The sequence below is a fragment of the Salvelinus fontinalis genome, chromosome 33 (genome assembly GCF_029448725.1).
Source record: "Salvelinus fontinalis isolate EN_2023a chromosome 33, ASM2944872v1, whole genome shotgun sequence".
NCBI classification, from domain to species: Eukaryota; Metazoa; Chordata; class Actinopteri; order Salmoniformes; family Salmonidae; genus Salvelinus; species Salvelinus fontinalis.
In genome coordinates, this window is record NC_074697.1 from 37,010,264 (window position 1) to 37,035,479 (window position 25,216).

General features: G+C 44.3%; 2 protein-coding genes across 2 annotated transcripts; one reads left to right on the forward strand and one right to left on the reverse strand.

Moving 5' to 3' along the window:
- Positions 1-741: 741 nt before the first annotated feature.
- LOC129832172 (uncharacterized) lies at positions 742-3,758 on the forward strand. The gene is made up of 2 exons (XM_055896022.1): positions 742-2,071; positions 3,027-3,758. Exons 1-2 carry the CDS (start codon positions 1,528-1,530, stop codon positions 3,212-3,214), a joined length of 732 nt encoding a protein of 243 aa, XP_055751997.1. The 5' UTR covers positions 742-1,527; the 3' UTR covers positions 3,215-3,758.
- A 1,465-nt stretch (positions 3,759-5,223) lies between these two features.
- On the reverse strand, positions 5,224-25,216 carry zgc:113279 (uncharacterized protein LOC553749 homolog). Its single transcript, XM_055896027.1, has 9 exons — positions 24,713-25,216; positions 23,343-23,464; positions 23,207-23,231; positions 22,613-22,659; positions 21,710-22,479; positions 20,096-20,201; positions 14,765-14,911; positions 14,425-14,485; positions 5,224-9,128 (listed from the first exon to the last, which is right to left on the reverse strand). Exons 1-9 carry the CDS (start codon positions 24,930-24,932, stop codon positions 8,947-8,949), a joined length of 1,680 nt encoding a protein of 559 aa, XP_055752002.1. The 5' UTR covers positions 24,933-25,216; the 3' UTR covers positions 5,224-8,946.

Below are 25,216 nucleotides of genomic sequence, written 5' to 3' on the forward strand. Positions count from 1 at the left end.
CGGTCACACCAGATACTGACTAGTTTTCTGATCCATGCCTCTACCATTTTTTAAAGGTATCTGTGACCAACAGATGCATATCTGTATTCCCAGTCATGTGAAATCCATAGATTAGGGCATAATTTATTTATTTCAATTGACTGATTTCCAAATATGCAGAGTTAATGCAGCTATTCTGGTACAGACATTTGTGTTATTAACCTTTATTTAACTAGGAAAGTCAGTTAAGAACAAATTGTTACTTACAATGAGTGATGACATCCGGTTTGGAGCGAGCGGTCGCATTTGCATTCGCTCTGCAGGTAGTATAACTTTTCATTTCATTTTCATTACATTTCATTATAGTACAACGGTTTAATTTGTCTAACCTTAGCAATTTCTTCTTAGCTAGCTACTTAGCCGTCTGTGTATAAAAGATAATTGCGTAATTATCGTATTCCGTCGTCTATCGTAGTCCACACTGCTATCTGCCCAGCAGCTAGCAAACGTCCACCGTCTACCGAATAGTAGTATAAACTTTTCATTACATTTCATTATAGTACAACGGTCTGATTTTCATTTTCACTACAGTACAACGGTTTGATTTGTTTGATCTTAGCTAGCTACATAGCCGTCTTTGCATCAAACATAATTGTGTAGTTATTGAGGTTCGCCAGCCAGCTATTTTCGCCCTAACGTAACGCAACGTAGCCAACACTGCTAGCTAGCCAGCTTGCCACCGAATAGCAGCATTGTAGAAACGAGTGCATTACAACGGAACGACTTGATCAGTGTAGTGTTGGCTGACTACACAGTTGTCTTTGCTATCTTTGATTTGTATTTGTTCGATCTTAGCTAGCTACTTAGCTGGCTACATAGCCGTCTTTGTATCGGTGATAATTGTGTAGTTATCAAGGTTCGCTGAGGTTCGCTAGCCAGGTATTCTCGCCCTAACGTAACGTAGTCAACCCTGCTAGCTAGCCAGCTAGCCACCGATTAGCAGCACTGTAGAAACGATTACATTACAACGGAACGACTTGACTTGTGTAGTGTTAGCTAGCTACATAGTTTTCTTTGCTATCTTTTTATCTAAGATAATTGTGTAGCTTTGAGTAATTATCGGTTAGCTAGCCAGCTATTTTTCGCCTGCCGCGCTGCCGTCCTCCTACCTAGCCAACACTGCTAGCTAGCCAACTTCTACCGAATAGCAGCACTGTAGAAACTTACATTACAACGGAACGACTTGATTAGCGTAGTGTTAGCTAGTTGTCTTTCCTGTCCTTGTATCCATGATAATTGTGTAGTTTAGAGAAATTTAGTGAAATTGTCGAGGTTACCTAGCCAGCTTCACTTTCAACAACGTAGCCACTGCTAGCCAGGCTACTTCACCAGCCAGCAGTACTATATCATTTTAGTCAATAAGATCTTGTATTTTATTCTTATTTTTTTGCAACGTAAGCTTAACTTTCTGAACATTCGAGACGTGTAGCCCACTTGTCATTCTAATCTCCTTTGCATTAGCGTAGCCTCTTCTGTAGCCTGTCAACCATGTGTCTGTCTATCCCTGTTCTCTCCTCTCTGCACAGACCATACAAACGCTTCACACCGCGTGGCCGCGCCCACCCTAACCTGGTGGTCCCAGCCCGCACGACCCACGTGGAGTTCCAGGTCTCCGGTAGCCTCTGGAACTGCCGATCTGCGGCCAACAAGGCAGAGCTCATCTCAGCCTATGCGTCCCTCCAGTCCCTCGACTTCCTGGCACTGACGGAAACATGGCTCACCACAGATAACACTGCTACTCCTACTGCTCTCTCTTCGTCTGCCCACGTGTTCTCGCACACCCCGAGACCTTCTGGTCAGCGGGGTGGTGGCACCGGGATCCTCATCTCTCCCAAGTGGTCATTCTCTCTTTCTCCCCTTACCCATCTGTCTATCGCCTCCTTTGAATTCCATGCTGTCACAGTTACCAGCCCTTTCAAGCTTAACATCCTTATCATTTATCGCCCTCCAGGTTCCCTTGGAGAGTTCATCAATGAGCTTGATGCCTTGATAAGCTCCTTTCCTGAGGACGGCTCACCTCTCACAGTTCTGGGTGACTTTAACCTCCCCATGTCTACCTTTGACTCATTCCTCTCTGCCTCCTTCTTTCCACTCCTCTCCTCTTTTGACCTCACCCTCTCACCTTCCCCCCCTACTCACAAGGCAGGCAATACGCTTGACCTCATCTTTACTAGATGCTGTTCTTCCACTAACCTCATTGCAACTCCCCTCCAAGTCTCCGACCACTACCTTGTATCCTTCTCCCTCTCGCTCTCATCCAACACTTCCCACACTGCCCCTACTCGGATGGTATCGCGCCGTCCCAACCTCCGCTCTCTCTCCCCCGCTACTCTCTCCTCTTCCATCCTATCATCTCTTCCCTCTGCCCAAACCTTCTCCAACCTATCTCCTGATTCTGCCTCCTCAACCCTCCTCTCCTCCCTTTCTGCATCCTTTGACTCTCTATGTCCCCTATCCTCCAGGCCGGCTCGGTCCTCCCCTCCCGCTCCGTGGCTCGACGACTCATTGCGAGCTCACAGAACAGGGCTCCGGGCAGTAAATGGAGGAAATGAAATGGATGAAATGAATCCATGAAATGGAGGAAAACTCGCCTCCCTGCGGACCTGGCATCCTTTCACTCCCTCCTCTCTACATTTTCCTCTTCTGTCTCTGCTGCTAAAGCCACTTTCTACCACTCTAAATTCCAAGCATCTGCCTCTAACCCTAGGAAGCTCTTTGCCACCTTCTCCTCCCTCCTGAATCCTCCTCCCCCTCCCCCCCCCTCCTCCCTCTCTGCAGACGACTTCGTCAACCATTTTGAAAAGAAGGTCGACGACATCCGATCCTCGTTCGCTAAGTCAAACGACACCGCTGGTTCTGCTCACACTGCCCAACCCTGTGCTTTGACCTCTTTCTCCCCTCTCTCTCCAGATGAAATCTCGCGTCTTGTGACGGCCGGCCGCCCAACAACCTGCCCGCTTGACCCTATCCCCTCCTCTCTTCTCCAGACCATTTCCGGAGACCTTCTACCTTACCTCACCTCGCTCATCAACTCATCCTTGACCGCTGGCTACGTCCCTTCCGTCTTCAAGAGAGCGAGAGTTGCACCCCTTCTGAAAAAACCTACACTCGATCCCTCCGATGTCAACAACTACAGACCAGTATCCCTTCTTTCTTTTCTCTCCAAAACTCTTGAACGTGCCGTCCTTGGCCAGCTCTCCTGCTATCTCTCTCAGAATGACCTTCTTGATCCAAATCAGTCAGGTTTCAAGACTAGTCACTCAACTGAGACTGCTCTTCTCTGTATCACGGAGGCGCTCCGCACTGCTAAAGCTAACTCTCTCTCCTCTGCTCTCATCCTTCTAGACCTATCGGCTGCCTTCGATACTGTGAACCATCAGATCCTCCTCTCCACCCTCTCCGAGTTGGGCATCTCCGGCGCGGCCCACGCTTGGATTGCGTCCTACCTGACAGGTCGCTCCTACCAGGTGGCGTGGCGAGAATCTGTCTCCTCACCACGCGCTCTCACCACTGGTGTCCCCCAGGGCTCTGTTCTAGGCCCTCTCCTATTCTCGCTATACACCAAGTCACTTGGCTCTGTCATAACCTCACATGGTCTCTCCTATCATTGCTATGCAGACGACACACAATTAATCTTCTCCTTTCCCCCTTCTGATGACCAGGTGGCGAATCGCATCTCTGCATGTCTGGCAGACATATCAGTGTGGATGACGGATCACCACCTCAAGCTGAACCTCGGCAAGACGGAGCTGCTCTTCCTCCCGGGGAAGGACTGTCCGTTCCATGATCTCGCCATCACGGTTGACAACTCCATTGTGTCCTCCTCCCAGAGCGCTAAGAACCTTGGCGTGATCCTGGACAACACCCTGTCGTTCTCCACCAACATCAAGGCGGTGGCCCGTTCCTGTAGGTTCATGCTCTACAACATCCGCAGAGTACGACCCTGCCTCACACAGGAAGCGGCGCAGGTCCTAATCCAGGCACTTGTCATCTCCCGTCTGGATTACTGCAACTCGCTGCTGGCTGGGCTCCCTGCCTGTGCCATTAAACCCCTACAACTCATCCAGAACGCCGCAGCCCGTCTGGTGTTCAACCTTCCCAAGTTCTCTCACGTCACCCCGCTCCTCCGCTCTCTCCACTGGCTTCCAGTTGAAGCTCGCATCCGCTACAAGACCATGGTGCTTGCCTACGGAGCTGTGAGGGGAACGGCACCTCAGTACCTTCAGGCTCTGATCAGGCCCTACACCCAAACAAGGGCACTGCGTTCATCCACCTCTGGCCTGCTCGCCTCCCTACCACTGAGGAAGTACAGTTCCCGCTCAGCCCAGTCAAAACTGTTCGCTGCTCTGGCACCCCAATGGTGGAACAAACTCCCTCACGACGCCAGGACAGCGGAGTCAATCACCACCTTCCGGAGACACCTGAAACCCCACCTCTTCAAGGAATACCTAGGATAAAGCAATCCTTCTGCCCCCCCCCCCCCCCCCCCTTAAAAGATCTGATGCACTATTGTAAAGTGGCTGTTCCACTGGATGTCATAAGGTGAATGCACCAATTTGTAAGTCGCTCTGGATAAGAGCGTCTGCTAAATGACTTAAATGTAAAATGTAAATGTAATGACGGCCTACAACGGCCAAAACCGGACAACTGTGCGCCACTCTATGGGACTCACAATCACAGCCAGTTGTAATACACCCTGGATTTGAACCAGGAGGTCTGTAGTGACACCTCTAGCACTGAGAGGCAGTGCCTTAGACCGCTGTGCCACTCGGGAGCACGACATACTCCGACAAAACCTACAGGTGATACCTGACCTGTTTAAGTGCCTTACAGTCAGCTCCATTGTGAATAATTTCAAGGCACCTGGTTACAACCTGGTCTCAGAACATTTCATATTATTGTGTACGTAAATCTGAGACACTTGTTAGTTTCGTATTGTACGTTTTGCAAATTTGTAACATATAATACGACTTGTAATTTGCAACATGTCATTCGAAATGGGTGACGGAGATCAACATATTAATACATACCATACGAAAGGTAACATTTCATACTAAATGGAGTGTCTTGGATTTACATACAGAATAATATGAAATGCTGAGACCAGGTTGCGTGAATGAAAATGTAAGCTTGCGAGATCATGTTGGAACACTGTCATCATCAGACTGAAACAAGGCGTAGTCCTCATGTAAAATTGCTTTTAATCTTTAATAAAGGTCATGGGAAAGTGGTATACATGAATCAACTTAATAAAGGGGCTGTGCACCAGCTATGTAGCCATTCAGGACCAGTGCACCACCAGAAACATCTTATACACTCAGGCATCACTAAACCCAAAGATGTGAGTGACAGCCTATCATTTGCTCAACAACCCTCCTCCCGCAAGACTAAAACAAATGTATAGCTGCTTGCATTCCTATCAGTTTTCAGCTTATTCGTTGATCAACAAAGCCTTAAGACAACCAGTTTAAATTAGAATTGCACACAAATACAGAAATAACGAACATGGATGGCTATATTAGCCTGACTATTGTTACTGAATCCAAATCTCATCCCCAGCCCGCTCTCTCTCTGTTGACCTGGAGCCTGGGGACGAGGTAAGCTGAATCCTAACCTGAGATCTGTGTGTTTATCTTGATTATTTTAGTTTGAAAATCTCCAATCAATTCCAAAGGTCTGAGTTGTGCATATATCTCATTAAAAAAACATGTTTCCATTAAATTGATCAATGTATACAAATACATATAAAACATTACATACCAAACACCAGAATACAGATAATGTTATATTTATAGTGGGATAAAATAGTTACTTTACAGGTGTAGGATCTTCATTTGTTCCCCTGTTGCAGGAAAAGTAAATTGTGTAGTGTATTTAGGTTTAAAAAGGATTCTGAAGTTTGTCCTTTATACTTCGAAATGCTTCTTTATAAACAATGTATCCCTTCATACATTTCCATTCATTATAATCCACATCATAATTCCCATTTCTTGTCGATGCAGGACTATTTTCCTGCTGTAGCAAACTGGCTAAAATTAAGATCCTACATCTGTACATTCATGCCAGGGGTTGAATTGGGGATTGTTGAGCTCTATCACCGTATGTTAGTAGACAGGATAGAGTCTAAATTGCATATATTCCATAGAAAATCAGGGACATTTCCACCACCTACATAGTCCCAATTCAGCCCCTGTTAAAGCGCTACATGTACGAAACAATAACAATAATAAAACCATAATAGAATTTTTTTTATGGTTTTCATGAACTTCATATGAATGCTGTGAACCCCAAGGCCATACAACTCCTACTAAAAGTACCAGCCAATACTGCTCCTACTCTCTTTGCCCCACATCTTTCACTACTTCTACCACAACTCCTATGATTGCTGTTGCAGCCACAGCTACATTGCTACTGCAGCCGCACAACACTACAATTACTACTAGCCCTACCATAAAACTTTAACAAAAATGCATGTCAAATAAAATTCCTACACCACTACAACTACTATATGTGTAATAAAAATGACTGACAACTATACCAGTACAACTATAAGAAAAAAGTGCACATAAAAACTGCTTTAAATAGTTGGAGCTGAAATGAAGCTAGCTACATCACAACCATTATTTACAAAAACAACACCATGCAAACCACCAAATATTTTGAAGTGAAGAAATTAGGTCCTTTCAGGGACTAATAAAATGCTATCGTATCGAAAGTATGCGGTATACAGCCATCATATTAATGGGATTATAAAATGCCAAAGGATTTAGTCAAAGAATTCAGGGTTAACACCCAAGCTCCACCATAAAAACAACAAAGATCAGACATTCATGGTTGTACTAGTGGACCAGTTCACCTGACCGCCCTCTGTGCGTACTGTCATCAATACAAAAAGAGCAATGCCGCATTACTGTGTGAAATAAAGAGCAAACTTTTTGGTTCATAGTATATAATATTTTGTGAATGTCTTTAAGATATATATATATTTTTTAAACGACACTTCACTACAATTTCAAAAACCTGTAACCACACACATTGCCACAAGCCTTGAATGTGTCTAGTACGAGATGACCATCTTGGTAAAATAACGCGACACCAGACAAAAGTGTATAACAAAGCAGTAAAATGCTAATTCTTTGTCTCCTGTGGAAATGCCACAAAGTACAATGTGGTTTGATTTAAGCCAATGAATGTGCCTGTTCCCCAACTTTTTTTGTTTTGCACTTGCAATGACCCTCTCCATCAGCTGAGACCAACTTATGGATTGCACCTTTAACGTACAATCAACATATAGGCCTATACACATATAAGAATATTGTTGATAACCTTGGTATTCAATAGAGAATAAAAATATACACACACATATGTACACACACGTATAATAAAGTTTTCAACCGTGTAACAACATGTTGGCGACTTGGTGTCTACTTTCCGGCCAAACTACCTGCTTTGAACATTATCACTTTCCCTCCAAGACGTGAGTATGAAAGAATTCGTCTCCCTTGTTGTACATACAACACCAATAACACATTCACCAAATAACATTGAGCTTAACTTGCATTAACATTTTGTTACTTTAATGTAACAAACAGTGGAAGTTTCACAGAAACCAGCTAATGTGCAACCAAAGTCTTAACGCAAGCCACAAAAACACTCAATTTACAATTGTGTTTCAGTTTACATAAAACTTTGGATGCTTTACATAAGACTTGTACCTTGCCATGAAGAAAGCCTCTCACTTTAAAGCCACGTAACAAAGAGATAGGTAATTAAAGGCTTTCTAAACCACATTGGCCTTTCTCCAAGACAAGTTCAAGCTTGTAACAACTCAGAAACATTAACTGTCAGTTCTCTGGCATGCCTTGCTTGGCAGATGCACACATAATTTCATAAGGAACAGCTGTGTGGATGGACACCATCTAAGTCACGTAGTTCCCCTAAGAAAGAGATAAACACCAAATTAGAACCATAAATCTAATAGATTCTGGAAACTATTAATTTCATCGACGACCCTATTAAATCAAACTGTAACCAAATCAAACTGTGTTTGATACATCAAAAACACTATTATTTTAGTACAGCAAGAAATTACATTTACATTTGTGTGTTCAATAAAACAGCGTGAAACAAAGACAAACTAAAATGTACAGTACTGTAAATAAGGCCTCTTTTTGTCTACCCCTTGGAAATCATATAAAAAATACTGAACAAGTTAATTAAGAAGTAGCTCACGTTACTGGGTCGGGGGACCACTCCTTGCATGAACTTGTAGGACTCCATTTTGCTTCCACTTTATTTGCATTCTCCCCCCACATTCTCCCCACACCTGCTGTCTCTAACTCTGAATGATCGGCTATGAAAAGCCAACTGACATTTACTCCTGAGGTGCTGACCTGTTGCACCCTCTACAACCACTGTGATTATTATTATTTGACCCCACTGGTCATCTATGAATGTTTGAACATCGCGGTCATGAACTGTTATAATCTCCACCCGGCACAGCCAGAAGAGGACTGGCCACCCCTCAGAGCCTGGTTCCCCTCTAGGTTTCTTCCTAGGTTCCTGCCTTTCTAGAGAGTTTTTCCTAGCCACCGTGCTTCTACATCTGCATTGCTTACTGTTTAGGGTTTTAGGCTGGGTTTCTGTACAGCACTTTGTGACATCGGCTGATGTGAAAGGGCTTTATAAATACATTTGATTCATTATCCTGAGGGAGAGTAGTTGACAGCATTTTAATCTCCTGCGCTTTAAGGCTTAACTCTGTCAAGCAAACAGAGCATGAATGGTTATTGAAGTACTCCAGTATCTGTATATTTGTGTGGATTCGTTCAAACTTAACACATTCTTAGCTTAGTAACTTAAATAAACACATTATGACTTCCAAATGGAAAACTTTAGCCGCCTATATTATAGGGAGACACTGACCAGAGTGTGATGGTAGCTTCCCATTTGCAGCAGACAGCCCAGTGTCTCCATCATCTGCTCCTTGCGCAGTGTGTGGAGTCTCATCTGACTAGGGGCCACACTTCTCTCCAGCTCTCGCACGGTGACATTCAGAGCCACTGCTGCACACTGAAACACACTGAGTCCTGACCGCAATACACACCAAGCACAGAAATGAGGCATTGTAGAATAAGACCAACCACCCAAAACCTATCAAAGTATGTAAGGCAAAGGGGAATTTATCACTGTACGAAACATGGGTTATGACAATGACATTGTGGTCATGGATTTTTCAATGTACAGTGCCTTCAGAAAGTATTCCACTTGACCACTTGACTTTTTCCACATTTTACAGCCTGAATTCTAAATGTATTAAATTGAGATTGTTTGTGACTGGACGAGGAGGAGGAGTAAGGGTCGGACCAAAATGCAGCGTAGGTTGAATCCATGATGATTTATTTAAAGACAAAGACGAACACGAAAAAACACTTGGAAAATTACAAAACAACAAAACGACGTAGACAGACCTGAACATGTGAACTTACATAACAACACAAAGAACGCACGAACAGGAACAGACTACATACACGAACGAAAACGGAACAGTCCCGTGTGGTGCGACATACACAGACACGGAAGACAATCACCCACACACAAACAGTGAGAACAGCATACCTTAATATGGTTCTCAATCAGAGGAAACGTCAAACACCTGCCTCTAATTGAGAACCATATCAGGCAACACATTTAACCAAACATAGAAACACATAACATAGAATGCCCACCCCAACTCACACCCTGACCAACTAAACACATACAAAAACAATGGAAAACAGGTCAGGAACGTGACAGAACCCCCCTCAAGGTGCGAACTCCGGGCGCACAACCAAAGTCTAGGGGAGGGTCTGGGTGGGCATCTGTCCACGGTGGCGGCTCCGGCTCCGGAAGTGGTCCCCACCCCACCATAGTCAAACGCCGCTTCCGTATCTTCCTCCAAATGGCCACCCTCCAAATTAACCCCACTGGATTAAGGGGCAGTACTGGACTGAGGGGCTGCTCCTGGCTGGCTGGCTGGCTCTGGCTGCTCATGGCTGGCTGGCTGGCTGGCTCTGGCTGCTCATGGCTGGCTGGCTGGCTGGCTCTGGCTGCTCATGGCTGGCTGGCTGGCTGGCTCTGGCTGCTCATGGCTGGCTGGCTGGCTGGCTCTGGCTGCTCATGGCTGGCTGGCTGGCTGGCTCTGGCTGCTCATGGCTGGCTGGCTGGCTGGCTCTGGCTGCTCATGGCTGGCTGGCTCTGGCTGCTCATGGCTGGCTGCTCCTGGCTGGCGGAAGGCTCTGGCTGCTCCTGGCTGGCGGAAGGCTCTGGCTGCTCCTGTCTGGCGGAAGGCTCTGGCTGCTCCTGTCTGGCGGAAGGCTCTGGCTGCTCCTGTCTGGCGGAAGGCTCTGGCTGCTCCTGTCTGGCGGAAGCCTCTGGCTGCTCCTGTCTGGCGGAAGCCTCTGGCTGCTCCTGTCTGGCGGAAGCCTCTGGCTGCTCCTGTCTGGCGGAAGCCTCTGGCTGCTCCTGTCTGGCGGAAGGCTCTGGCTGCTCCTGTCTGGCGGAAGGCTCTGGCTGCTCCTGTCTGGCGGAAGGCTCTGGCTGCTCCTGTCTGGCGGAAGGCTCTGGCTGCTCCTGTCTGGCGGAAGGCTCTGGCTGCTCCTGTCTGGCGGAAGGCTCTGGCTGCTCCTGTCTGGCGGAAGGCTCTGGCTGCTCCTGTCTGGCGGAAGGCTCTGGCTGCTCCTGTCTGGCGGAAGGCTCTGGCTGCTCCTGTCTGGCGGAAGGCTCTGGCTGCTCCTGTCTGGCGGAAGGCTCTGGCTGCTCCTGTCTGGCGGAAGGCTCTGGCTGCTCCTGTCTGGCGGAAGGCTCTGGCTGCTCCTGTCTGGCGGAAGGCTCTGGCTGCTCCTGTCTGGCGGAAGGCTCTGGCGGCTCCTGTCTGGCTTAGCGAAGTTCCTCCGCCAGCCAGCCATGAGCAGCCAGAGCCAGCCAGCCAGCCAGGACGGCTCTAGCGGCTCCTGTCTGGCGGATGACTCTGAAGGCTTATGACAGACGGGCGGCTTTGCAGGCTCAGTACAGACGGGCGGCTTTGAAGGCTCAGCACAGACGGGCAGTTCATGCGGCGCTTGGCAGACGGACAGCTCAGACGGCGTAGGGCAGACGGCAGACTCTGGCCGGCTGAGGCGCACTATAGGCCTGGTGCGTGGTGCCGGAACTGGAGGTACCGGGCTAAGGACACGCACCTTCAGGCTAGTGCGGGGAGCAGCAACAGAACGCACAGGACTCTGGAGGCGCACAGGAGGCTTAGTGCGTGGTGTAGGCACTGGTGGTACTGGGCTGGGGCGGGGACGTGGCGCCGGATATACCGGACCATGCAGGCGTACTGGCTCCCTTGAGCACTGAGCCTGCCCAACCTTACCTGGTTGTATGCTCCCCGTAGCCTGCCCAATGCGGGGAGGTGGAATAACCCGCACTGGGCTGTGTATGCGAACCGGGGACACCATGCGTAAGGCTGGTGCCATGTATGCCGGCCCGAGGAGACCAGATGCATTGGGCCGGCTTCATGACATCCGGCTCAATACTCAATCTAGCCCTGCCTGTGCGGGGAGGTGGAATAACCCGCACTGGGCTATGCACACGTACAGGAGACACCGTGCGCTCTACCGCATAACACGGTGTCTGTCCATACTCTCGCTCTCCACGGTAAGCTCGGGGAGTTGGCGCAGGTCTCCTACCTGACTTCGCCACACTCCCTTGAACCCCCTCCCCCCCAATACATTTTTGGGCTTGACTCACAGGTTTCCAGCCTCGCTTCCGTGCTGCCTCCTCTCGGCTTTAGCTGCCTCCAGTTCTTCACGAGGGCGGCGATATTCTCCTGGCTGTGCGCATGGACCTTTTCCGTCCAATATTTCCTCCCATGTCCATGAATCCTGCAATCGCTGTTGCTTTCTCCCACGCCACTTGGTCCTTGGTGGGTGATTCTGTAACGATCGTCTAATGCCTCCTCCTCGGACGAGGAGGAGGAGTAAGGGTCGGACCAAAATGCAGCGTAGGTTGAATCCATGATGATTTATTTAAAGACGAAGACGAGGGTTGAGTGGAGCTGAAGGGCGGGACTAATAACAAGATCAACAATGTAGGGCATACGGGATCTGTGAAATGTGTATAGGTGCGGAGCTTTTGTGAAATAGCACAGTTACAAGTGGAAATCAAACTGGATGGACAACAGAAATAGAGGAAGGACTAAGAACAAACAAGAGAGAACTATTATAAAGTAGACTGTATCTGTAAAATGTGTATAAGATGTATAAATTAAAGGTAAAAACAGAAATGTTTATCAGTTTACTCCAATTGGGGGATCGGTGGTAGGGTTTGCGGGGAATAATAATAAAGGTATACTCTTTAAAAAAGTATGTATGTCTATATAGGTATGTGTATGTATATATGTGTATATGTATGCATACGTGTATGGATATATATATTTACCCCAAAAAATATGGGGGATTGGAAATGATGCAGACAATTACATTGGAAGCAACATTCTTTCTGCAATATTAAGCTGATCCACCCCTAGGCAAAAAAAAAGAAAAAGAAAAAAAAAGACGAAGACGAACACGAAAAAACACTTGGAAAATTACAAAACGACAAAACGACGTAGACAGACCTGAACATGTGAACTTACATAATAACACAAAGAACACACGAACAGGAACAGACTACATACACGAACGAAAACGAAACAGTCCCGTGTGGTGCGACATACACAGACACGGAAGACAATCACCCACACACAAACAGTGAGAACAGCCTACCTTAATATGGTTCTCAATCAGAGGAAACGTCAAACACCTGCCTCTAATTGAGAACCATATCAGGCAACACATTTAACCAAACATAGAAACACATAACATAGAATTCCCACCCCAACTCACACCCTGACCAACTAAACACATACAAAAACAATGGAAAACAGGTCAGGAACGTGACACTGGCCTACACACAATACCCGATAAAGTCAAAGTGGAACAATATTTGGGGACATTCTTACAAATTATTTACAAATTAAAAGCTCAAATGTCTTGAGGGAGGTTTTCCAATACCTTGCAAAGAAGGGCACCTTTTGGTAGATGGGTAAAAAATAAACAAAAGCAGACATTATTATTAAGTTATTAATTACACTTTGGATGGTGTATCAAAACACCCAGTCACTGCAAAGACACAGGCGTCCTTCCTAACTCTGTTGCCGGGGAAGAATGAAACCGCTAGAGACAGTGAATGCTCCTGAGAGGCAGAGTTACAGTTTTGATTTAAATCTGCTTGAAAATCTATGGCAAAACTTGAAAATCAACAACCAATTTGACAGAATTTTAAGAATTTTGAAAAGAACATTGGGTATATATATTGTACAATCCAGGTGTGCAAAGCTCTTAAGAGACTTACAGAGAAAGACTAACAGCTATAATTGCTGCCAAAGGTCATTCTAACATGTACTGACTCATTTGCAAAAAAATTCTAAAAACATGTTTTCAACTTGTCATTACGGGGTATTGTGTGTAGATGGGTGACAAAATATGTAATAAGTCAAGGGGGGTGAATACTTTCTGAAGGCACTGTATATACTGTAATTCAAAAATCATCAACTTCTTTGTTATGAATATAACCAGCTGAATAGGCTTGCATTACTGTTCCTTGTTGACCCCTCAGGTAGTATATTGAATGAGCATTCCTAAAGGGACAGTTCATTCTAAACTAAATGTTTTCATACCTCAAAAGTGGTCTTTTGGACATAAGTCCATATTCCAGGACATTGTGTAGATCCAGCTTATGCCTCAGTCCCAAATGAATGGAAAATATAAAGACTATAATTTCATGATTTTATTCTGTGCTTATCTTTTCCATTCATTTGTGGTTGAGGCATTTAGCTCAATCTGCACAACTAATGCCGTGGGATGTGGATTCATCTTGACGTTTGAGTACTTTTGAGGTCTGAATCATATGACAAACTTTCATTTTGGAGTGAACTATCCCTTTAAAAGTTCCAATATGCAGAAATCGCTCTGCCATTCCGTGGTTGCTAAAATTCAGTTTATGTAAAAAAACAAGCAATTGTACCATCTAAACCTCTGTGAAATATCTTCGCAAACACAAAATATTGTCTTTTCAGCTGTTTGAAGCAGGCGTACAAAACCGAAAGTAAAAGATGCAAAAACTAAACTTAAGAACGGGAAGCACAGAAATAGAGCACATAGAACAGATCAACCATTTCTTAGACTTACTTTCAATGAGAATGACAGATCTATAACTCACCCAAAAAGTTACATATTGCAGCTTTAAATATAAGACTTACATGAAGAGTTTTTTTAAAAACGGAAGGTTCTGAATAGGCTATGAGAACAAGAAAGCCAAACATACCATAATTATCTGTAGCTTCGACATCTACATAAATTCCTTCTTTCATCATATTTTTCAGAACCTAAAAGAAAAAATATGTATGCCATTAGACACCATAAGATCTTGCTGAGGTTCAGGGTATCAATTTCATTGAGGGAACTAACCAAACCTGACAAACTGGGTTGTGAAGGTGATGCAGTAGGCTTACATGATTCATAATGACAGGGTAGCACGTTAAAATGAAACTTTTAAAGTACCTCCTAAAAATACTTCAAATACTATTTGAAGTTAACCTTTAAAGAGCTCAGCTCACAGAACAGGTTTGGCCTGTCAGTATTGCAAGTCAGATGGCTATACTTACCTCCAGAACTTGATTGTATCCATTCTCGACACTGAGGTGCAGGCAGGTCTTTCCACTCCTGTCCTTCTCGTTCACACTGGCACCAAGGTGAATCAGATCAGCCACCATCAGGTGTTGGTTCTTTTGGGCAGCCAGGTGAAGTGCAGTCTGGGAACAGAAGTCAGGGGCTTAATCAACCAGTGTTGCCAGGTTGAGCTAAACATTTTAAACCAAAGACCTCAGAAAACCCACCCACAAGGCCTGAAAATGAGCCCATTTTTTTCAGCAATGGAGTTGCCACATTTATCTATGAAACCCTTTTTCCATAACGTTATACCACAAACCCCTGAGTAGCCTTATTGCTATTATAAACTGGTTAATATATAATGCGCGGAACTAGATGGCTGCTGTTTTACGGGCTCCTAAACAACTATGCAATTTTTTCAACTTTTTTTGCATTGTAACTCATTTTGTACATAATAATGTTGCTGCTACGGTCTCTTAAGACCGAAAAGAGCTTCTGTACATCAGAACAGCGATTACTCACCTCAACCTGGACAAAGATTTTTTCTTTAATGAGTCCGACGCAAAGGATATACTGCTTTGTCGAGACAAGGCCCAAATCCCCGTCATCAGCGTGAAGAAAAGACGGAGAAAAGGGGGGAGGAGGGCGGGGTGCCGTGTAAGAATTTGCCGACGAGTAGGTAATCCACAACTACCCTTGGTATTATTGGCCAATGTGCAATCAAAAAACAAACTGGACAATCTACAATTAAGACTATCCTACCAACTGGACATTAAAAACTGTAATAACTTATGTTTCACCGAGACGTGGCTGAACGACGACACTGATAATATAGAGCTGGCTGGCTTCTCCGTGTATCGGCAGGACAGAGTAGCTACGGCTGACGAGGGGCGGGGGTGTGTGTCTACTTGTCAATAACTGCTGATGCGCAATGTCTAATATTAAAGAAGTCTTGAGGTATTGCTCGCCTGAGGTAGAATATCTCATGATAAACTGACCACACTATCTACCAAGAGAGTTCTCATCTCTCACCTACAGTCATTTTCCACTGCTTTGTCACCATTATATCAGTTCTAGCACGTTAACCTGTTCCATGGAAAAGGGGGTCTCCATAATGACTAATCTATATAGCCTACCTACCTAAATTGTGCTCTGGCTCCTTGACTCAGCTGCAGCACACTAGTACTCTCAACGCACACACACCCCTCCTCACCATTCACTCACTCAGTAACAACCTGCTCACTGCCTGATAGTCAGCAGCAGCAGGTTACAGTTATATATACATATATATATATTTTTTTTTAAAGAGAAATGCCATGGCGGCCGCGGTCCAATTTAGAAGTAGCCCAAAACGCCGTGACCTGCAACCAATACATTTTCACCCGCGACAGTTTTCAAAGTCGCTCAATTTGGACGGAAAACTACAAACATGGCAATCCTGTAATCAACTCTTTGACCGTCTTATGTTTTGATTGGACAGCAATCCTGACGTGGCTTAAGCTATTTGAGCTTTATCACTGATTGCATACAGTAGTGCTGAGCGATAAGTGGTGCTGAGTGATTACATTTCTGTAATTTTTCAGTTTATAAACAACTAATTGACCGACGTTGGTTAAATTATTTGAATTCCATTTTGATCTGTTTTTCTTCTGTTAGCTCGATGTGCAGTTTTTGTAGAGACAAATCAGATCAAGCCCGAACTGTGAGATGTAGAGCGCCAGCTTGTCTGGTCTGTTCGGACCAGACACGGAAAGAAGAGAGAACGCACAAGAGGGACAGTGCCCCTTCCATGTTTACATTTTTTATTATGTTACAGCCTTATTCTAAAATGGATTAAAGAAAACCTTTTCCACATCAATCTATACACAATACCCCATAACGACAAAGCGAAAACAGGTTATTCGATTTTTTTGCAAAGGTCCCCAAGAGCACAGTGCCCTACAGCATTTTTAAATGAACAAACTGAACAATCGGGGGGAGAAGGGCCTTGGTCAGGGAAGTGACAAAGAACCCGATGGGCACTCTGACAGAGCTCCAGAGTCCCTACGCTGAAACATGGTGGTGGCAGCATCATGCTGTGGGGATGTTTTTCAGCGGCAGGGACTGGGAAACTAGTCAGGATCGAGGGAAAGTTGAACGGGGCAAAGTACAGAGAGATCCTTGATGAAAGCCTACTCCAGAGAGCTCAAGACATATGACTGGGACGAAGGTTCACCTTCAAACAGGACAACGACCCTAAGCACACAGCCAAGACAACGCAGGAGTGGCTTCAGGACAAGTTTCTGAATGTCCTTCAAATCAAATTGTATTTGTCACATGCGCCAAATACACCAGGTCTAGACCTTACTGTGAAATACTTACTTACAGCCCTTAAAGCAACAATGCAGTTAAGAAAATATTTACAAAATAAACAAAGTAAAATAATAATAAAAAAAGTAACAATAAAATAACAGTCAAGGTCATTTGTACATGTAGGTAGGGGTAAAATGACTATGTATAGATAATAAACAGAGTAGCAGCAGTGTAAAAACAGAGGGGGTGGGGGGCTAAGCAAATAGTCCAGGTGGCGATTTGAATAATTGTTCAGCAGTCTTATGGCTTGGGTGTAGAAGCTGTTAAGGAGCCTTTTGGACCTAAAATTGGCGCTCCGGTACCGATGCCGTGCGGTAGCAGAGAGAGCAGTCTATGACTTGGGTGACTGGAGTCTTTGACAATATTTTGGGCCTTCCTCTGACACCGCCTAGTATATAGATCCTGGATGGCAAGACGCTTGGCCCCAGTGATGTACTAGGCTGTACGCACTACCCTCTGTAGTGCCTTACGGTCGGATGCCGAGCAGTTGCCATACCAGGTGGTGATGCAACCGGTCAGGATGCTCACGTTGGTGCAGCTGTAGAACTTTTTGAGGATCTGGGGATCCATGTCAAATCTTTTCAGTATCCTGAGGGGGAAAAGGCGTTGTCGTGCCCTCTTTATGACTTTCTTGGTGTGTTTGGACCATGATAGTTTGTTGGTGGTGTGGACACCAAGGAACTTGAAACTCTCGACCCGCTCCACTACAGCCCCGTCGGAGTGAATGGGTGCGTTTTCGGCCCTCCTTTTCCTGTAGTACACGATCATCTCCTTTGTCTTGCTCACTTTGAGGGAGAGCTTGTTGTCCTGGCACAACACTGCTAGGTCTCTGACCTACTCAATGAACAGCATTCCTTTTGTGTGTAGTGTGATTGAGATTGCATAATCTGTTGATCTGTTGGGGCGGTATGCAAATTGGTGTGGGTCTAGGGTTTACGGGATGATGGTAGTGGTGTGAGCCATGACCAGCCTTTCAAAGCACTTCATGGCTAATGACGTGAGTGCTACGGGCGGTGCCAGTTGGTCCGCGCATGCTCTGAGTACACGTCCAGGTAAGGTCTTGCTCACATTGGCTACAGAGAATGTGATCACTCAGTCGTCCAGAACAGCTGGTGCTCTCATGCATGCTTCAGTGTTGCTTGACTCGAAGCGAGCATAAAAGGCATTTAGCCTGTTTGGTAGGCTCACGTCACTGGGCAGCTCGCGGCTTGTTTCCCCTTTGTAGCCCATAATAGTTTGCAAGCCCTGCCACATCCGACGAGTGTCAGAGCCTGTGTAGTAGGATTCAATCTTAGTCCTGTTTTGACACTTTAATGTTTTGTCTGAGGGCATAGCAGGACTTCTTAAAAGCGTCCGGATTAGTGTCCTGCTCCTTGAAAGCGGGAGCTCTAGCTTTTATCCATTGCTTCTGGTTGGGGTATGTACGTACAGTCACTGTGGGGACCACATCGTCGATGTACTTATTGACGAAGCCGCTGACTGAGGTGGTATACTCCTCAATGCCATTGGATGAATCTCGGAACCTTTTCCAGTCTGGGCTAGCAAAACAGTTCTGTAGCGTAGCATCCGCGTCATCTTACCACTTCAGTATTGAGGGAGTCACGGGTACTTCCTGCTTTAGTTTTCGCTTGTATGCAGGAATCAGGAGGATATAATTATGGTCAGATTTGCCAAATGGAGGGCGAGGGAGAGCTTTGTACACATCTCTGTGTGTGGAGTAAAGGTGGTCTAGAGTTGTTTCCCCTCTGGTTGCACATGTGACATGCTGGTAGAAATGAGGTAAAACAGATTTAAGTTTGCCTGCATTAAAGTCCCCGGCCACTAGGAGCGCCGCTTCTGGATGAGCATTCTCTTGTTTGCTTATGGCCTTATACAGCTTGTTGAGTGCAGTCTTAGTTCCAGCGTCAGTTGCTGGTGGTAAATAGACAGCTATGAAAGATATAGATGAAAACTCTTGGTAGATAGTGTGGTCTACAGCTTATCATGAGGTAATCTACCTCAGGCGAGCAATACCTCGAGACTACCTTAATATTAGACATTGCGCACCAGCTGTTATTGACAAATAGATACACACCCCCACCCCTCGTCTTACCGGATGTAGCTGTTCTGTCCTGCCAATGCTTGGAAAACCCACGACTGGGTGAAACATAAGATATTACCGTTTTTGGTAGGATAGTCTCGAACGGAGCTCATATTCTACAGTGATTGCACGTTGGCTAATAGATCGGACGGTAGAGGCGGGTTAACCACTAGCCAACAAATTCTCACAAGGCACGCTGATCTGCGCCCCCAGTATTTCCTTCTTTTCTTCATGTGAATGACAGGGATTTGGGCCTTGTCTGGGAGCAACATTATATCCTTCGCGTCTGACTCACTAAAGAAACAATCTTTGTCCAGCTTTGTCATTATGGGGTATAGTGTGTAGATTGAATCAAGGGGTCTGAATACTTTCCGAATGCACTGTATCTCTAGCTGAAAATACATGATCTAAGCGATTGATAGTTGATATTCACCGGTCATGAAAGTATGCCTTATTTACTTTGAAAAACTACTAAAAAAGTGATTTTGTCAGACAGCAGCTCTATAGAGATGAAATTATGACTTGGAATTAAATAATAAAGTCATCAAATAAAACAAATATTTTCTTAAAGTAATGTGAATAAACGAGGGTTAATAAGTGATAAGCAGTAAATGGGCAGTCACTACCATAATGGGACTTTTATTAATTATTTTATTCTGTGTTAAAGCATTCAAACCACATAATGCCTAGTGCATTTAATGTCTAAACTAAAAAAGTAAATTGAAATTGAAAACCGTGATTATTTTTTAATAATCTAACAGAAACCGTACCAACCTCAAAAAGCACTAATCGCTCAGCAGTAGTATACAGTTGCTTCAAAGTTATCTGAACGTCTGAATGAATCTGAACAACCAGAAAACAATTTAAGTCATGCTATATTTTTCATTTGATTTACCTTTCCCTCTGAGTCTTTGACATCCAGCCTATTCAGAGCTGCCATCCTTCTGGCAATCACATATCCCAGGGCCCTCTTGCCTTGACCCACAGCTCTGTGGAGAGCTCTAAAGAAAGAAACAATAAACGTATTTATAGTGTACTCACATAAATGTCACTGAGTTTGAATGGTTAACAACATGAATGCATTAAAGTGCATATTAACATGAATGTACTGGATGATAGATAGCAGCATGTCAATCGTACATTAACAATGTGGGAATTTTGTTTTGTACTGTGGCTGGCCAATGATAATTCAGCCTGATTCGGATCAGTGGTAGCTTGAAAGTAATAACACTTTTTTTTCATTATCAATTATATCAAGAACATGACATTTCACAGCAAAATGTATATTAGATTGCTGTGTTTGTCACTAAAGTCAGCCATTCAAACAATTATTTGTCTACTGTACTCCTATATCAACATTGGTCATGGATTTTCAGTCATTGTTTACTTTTCGTGCAATTTCAGACAACGCCCCATGAGTCATGATGATATAGTACATTATGAGGAAATTTCTTCAGAACATTGTTACAGGATTTTCCATTTATATTTTGAGGTTGGACATTAGCACGTGGGGCACATCGATTGGTGTCACCTGTTACACCTGTGCTGGCTTGTCCATCTCCTTAGTCGGAAGGTGTTTCACCAGTGCTGTTCCAGGTGATATTTTGAGTGGCTGGCCCAGTGCTCCAGTTGTTTTGAGAGATGTGGCGGGTTAACACCTTTAGTTGGCTTTCCCTATTTGATTTCTAGACAAACAATCCTTTATCTGATCTTCCATGTTTTCGTTTTGCTCCACTTTTTGGTTTGCTTCCTGTCTTTAAGTTTGGTGTGTGTTTTTCTTTTGTTTGCCTCTTGGGAAAATTTAGTGTCACTCATGGTGGGTGTCTTTTAGGTCCCAGTTGTTGTTGCTAGTCAACTTTCAGTGGACACCCCCATGAGTGTCTTTCAGAAACCCCTCCTAAAATGTAAAACCCCACCTATTCGTCAATAACTCTTTGTTAGTTCCCCCTTCTGTTTAAGCGACAATTTTTGGTTTTCTTGCTGGGGAACGTACCAACACTAACACTTAACTGCTGCCTATTAGATACCCTCAGTATGTCTTGGCATCATTTGGTGTTTGTGAATTATTGTAGGAAAACTAATATGTCTGTAACAGGTTACTGTTTATCTTAGGACAACAAATATCTCATTAAATTACTACAAAGCATCCATTCACCATAATGTCACATACAGGCTCTGTAGACTGCCTTTAATGACAAACTGAGTGATACCATCTCACATTTCTGTCTGAAACTCCATGACATTCCAGCTATTATACTGCTATAGCCTCCCGGGGTATACAATTTAAATCAACAGTTGGTGTAACTACGATGTACTAGCACTGTCTGCAAGCAGTGATACAGTATCAGACACATGTACCCTTTTCACACTATTGTGCCGACCTGAACCGCACTGTGCTAGTTTCCAGCACTGTTCCAACCTCTGGTGGATGCCTAACAAGACCAGGCTACAGCTCAGCAAGGCTCAGTAATACGAAAAGGCTCAAATATAAATTGTGATTCCAACTTACGTCCTTCCGTTCCTGTCTGTGGCCAGAACCTCTGTGTCAGAGACCCCCGTCAGTAAGCTCTCCTCCCTCTGGAGCTGGTTCCAGAAGTATGCTGTGCTGTTCCAACTCTGGCCCATGTAGCTGAGCCAATGTGGGCTAAAGCTATCCTGGCACTGGGGGCTAAAGCTATCCTGGCACTGGGGGCTAAAACTATCCTGGCACTGGGGGCTAAAGCTATCCTGGGACTGGGGGCTAAAGCTATCCTGGGACTGGGGGCTAAAGCTATCCTGGCACTGGGGGCTAAAGCTATCCTGGCACTGGGGGCTAAAGCTATCCTGGTAGTCACTACCTCCATCCTGACCTAACTCATAGCTGGAGGACAGGGGGCTAGCAAAGACCGAATATTGGGGCGATGGCACTTGACATTCACTGGTGCTGCTGGGGGAGTAAGTCATATATGAATCTGGACTGGGCATCATATTGTCGGATTCGTCGTTGATACACCGTCCTTGGGAGTTCAGCGGAGGAACACTAGTGTTGTGATTGTCTGCAGAGCGGGACATACAGTAGTTTGTGGCTTGTTGTGGCATCTTGTTTTCCTGACTGAACTTCATTGAGTGACTATGCTGGAGTTGCTCTAGACTATTCCATGGTTGCACGTTGGGCTCTGGGCTGTAATCAGGTGACTCAGACGTGTTAGACTGGCTGTATGGCTTGCTGGCTTTGAGATCCTCCTCCAATACCTCCACTATTATGGCGAGCTCCTCCAGGCTCTTTGTAGGTTGTTTTCTCTGAAACACAGCGGGCACACATAACAAGTATGCAGTGTTGAGTGCTGAGCCGTCCATGTTAGAGCAAGGCACACCTGGTGAAATGTGAAAAGACATGTAGGCTTATTCATATCATGTACTGTAAATCACTCACCTTGCTACTTCTGCGATCTCTATTGGTATTAACCCGTTTCTTCTCTCCTGTGAAGAATATAAGGAATTTTGATAGCAGGTTTCATGAAGTTGACAGTATCTTTGCTGTTGCATGCCCTTACCCACAACATAAATGCTTGTGTAATAGTACATAATTGTTGTTGTGACAGTTTTCAGTGTTATTTATGTTCATATTGTAATGATGAAATTCAGTAACACGTTTTAACTTGTATTGTTAGAAATCAGTATCCTACAAGTCTCTTTTTCAAAATGGCTGTGATATACTGTATTATTATGAAACAATACTAAAATGTAAAATATGTGTATGTCTTACTACTAATTGATGTGTACATCATTATGCATTATATCCATAGGCTTTAAGTAAAGTCTTGACTACATTTTATAAATGTGAACAGCGTGTGATCAGCCTCACCCAATACCAAGCCCTTTATGACTCTTAATGTTTGCAGAAGGTAAACAACCCTAATTCCGGAGCAGAACAAGACACACTTTTGAGGAGACTGCCAGAAGTGTTAAATCTTGGTTATAGGCCAAGAACATAAGCATAATAGAATTTGGAGGAGTTTTTTCTAACCTTTCAATGCCTTGCCGCAGTTGCCCTGTAGAGAGACGTAAAGGATAAACTGTGAATATGTCAAAACATCTGACTGGGGAATGTGGAAATTATCTTCCAAGCAATTTAGCCACAGTGAATATACAGTATGTCATACCTGGATATTTTTTGGGTCCATTCCCTTCGCTATGCGAATCTTATTAAGCATGTCTCTCACAGGCATTTTGACCCTGACTCCCAGGTACCTTTTCTCACCGTCATATTTGGAGCGTTTTGGACCTGATGACGAAAAACCATGTTGCAACAGAAAGCAATTGATTTGTGAATTCAGACAGCCTAAAAAGAAACATGATATCTGATGATCATATTATCCTAAAATGTATCACTCATTCCAAAAAGTAAGGCCTAAAATATGACTTAATGTAATCTATAAAAACGTATTACATGTACTGTATGAAACATATAGATTGCACAGCACAGTATATGAACAACCAACAGTATGAGCCTTGCTTGTTGTAAGACAATATAAAGGCTCATACATGCTTATAACAAGTTATAAAGCATTATACCTGGATGTGCAGCCTGCTCTCATAGACTACACGTAACATAGTAAACTTATTTCGGCAACACTCAAATTGGTTGCATAAGACAGGCTACTAGCAACCCAAAGGTTGCATGTTCGAATCTCATCACTGACAACTTTAGCATTTTAGGTAATTAGCAACTTTTCAAATACTTACTACTTTTAGATACTTTGCAACTACTTAGCATGTAAGCTAGCCCTTCCCCTAACCATAAACCTTTTAGCTAATGGGGGAGGCAGGTAGCCTAGCAGTTAGAGCGTTGGGCCAGTAACCGACAGTTTGCTAGATCGAATCCCCAAGCTGACAAGGTAAAAATCTGTTGTTCTGCCCCTGACCAAGGCAGTTAACCCACTGTTCCTAGGCTGTAATTGAAAATAAGAATTTGTTCTTAACTGACTTGCTAGTTAAATAAAGTTTAAATTTAAATGTTTAAAAACTAACTCCTAAACTTAATCCTAACCCCTAGCCCGCTAGCTAACATTAGCATTATCCATAACGAATTGTAATTCGTAACACATCATATATCTTGCAAATTCGTAACGCATTGTACGTATTGTAATTCTTACCATTTTGTAAGTTTAGGAAATTTGCAAACATATCATACGAATTGTAATTCATAAATAAAATCCACATATTAATACATACCATACGAAACGTAACATATCATGTCATACTAAATGGACTGTCTTGGATTTCGTACAGAATAATACACATGCTCTGAGACCAGGTTGGGATCTAAGGTGTTACCAAAAGAGCTTTTGTATTGCAGCTTTTAGTCTAATGTAGACTACTCAACACAAGTTGACGCATAGAAGTGCTCATTCTCATTTTCAGTAAGGTTGTGCTATAAAACATTTATACATGTCAACTTCTTAAAATATGATATTTGGCTAGATAATAACATTTGATTATACAAGGAAGGCATTCACTAAATTGTGCTGACCTGTCAAAGAAGAGTTCCTTTTTGAAGGCCCATTCCCGTCGTCCAAACTTGTCAGGATACCTCCATTTTGGGAATTTGGCCCCTCCGCGTAACTGGCAGGTTCTCCTGGCATAGGTGAGTCGTAACTCCTAAACAGCCCGTTTCCAATGTCCCATTTCCCCTCAAAAGCATGGATGCATTCACTGCACGCGTTCTCCTTACTTTTATATCGCCCACGCATCTCGCTCCCCTTTGCAGCAGTGGGGTAATGTATTAGTTGGAAACAAAATCAAACGGAGAACTCTCAAGATATTGAAACAAACAGACTGTTTACCTGGGAGTCATAGAGTGTAAATACCAGCGTTCAACGTCTGTTTTGTCTGAAATCCCTCAGTGGGGCGGTAGCCTGCCCTACACGAAGCACCTGGTGGAGCGAATTCTAAATTGCTCTTAACACCTGTTTTTCAGGTCAGTGGCAGGTAGCCTAGCAGTTAAAGCTTTGGGCTATTAACCGAAAAGTCCCTG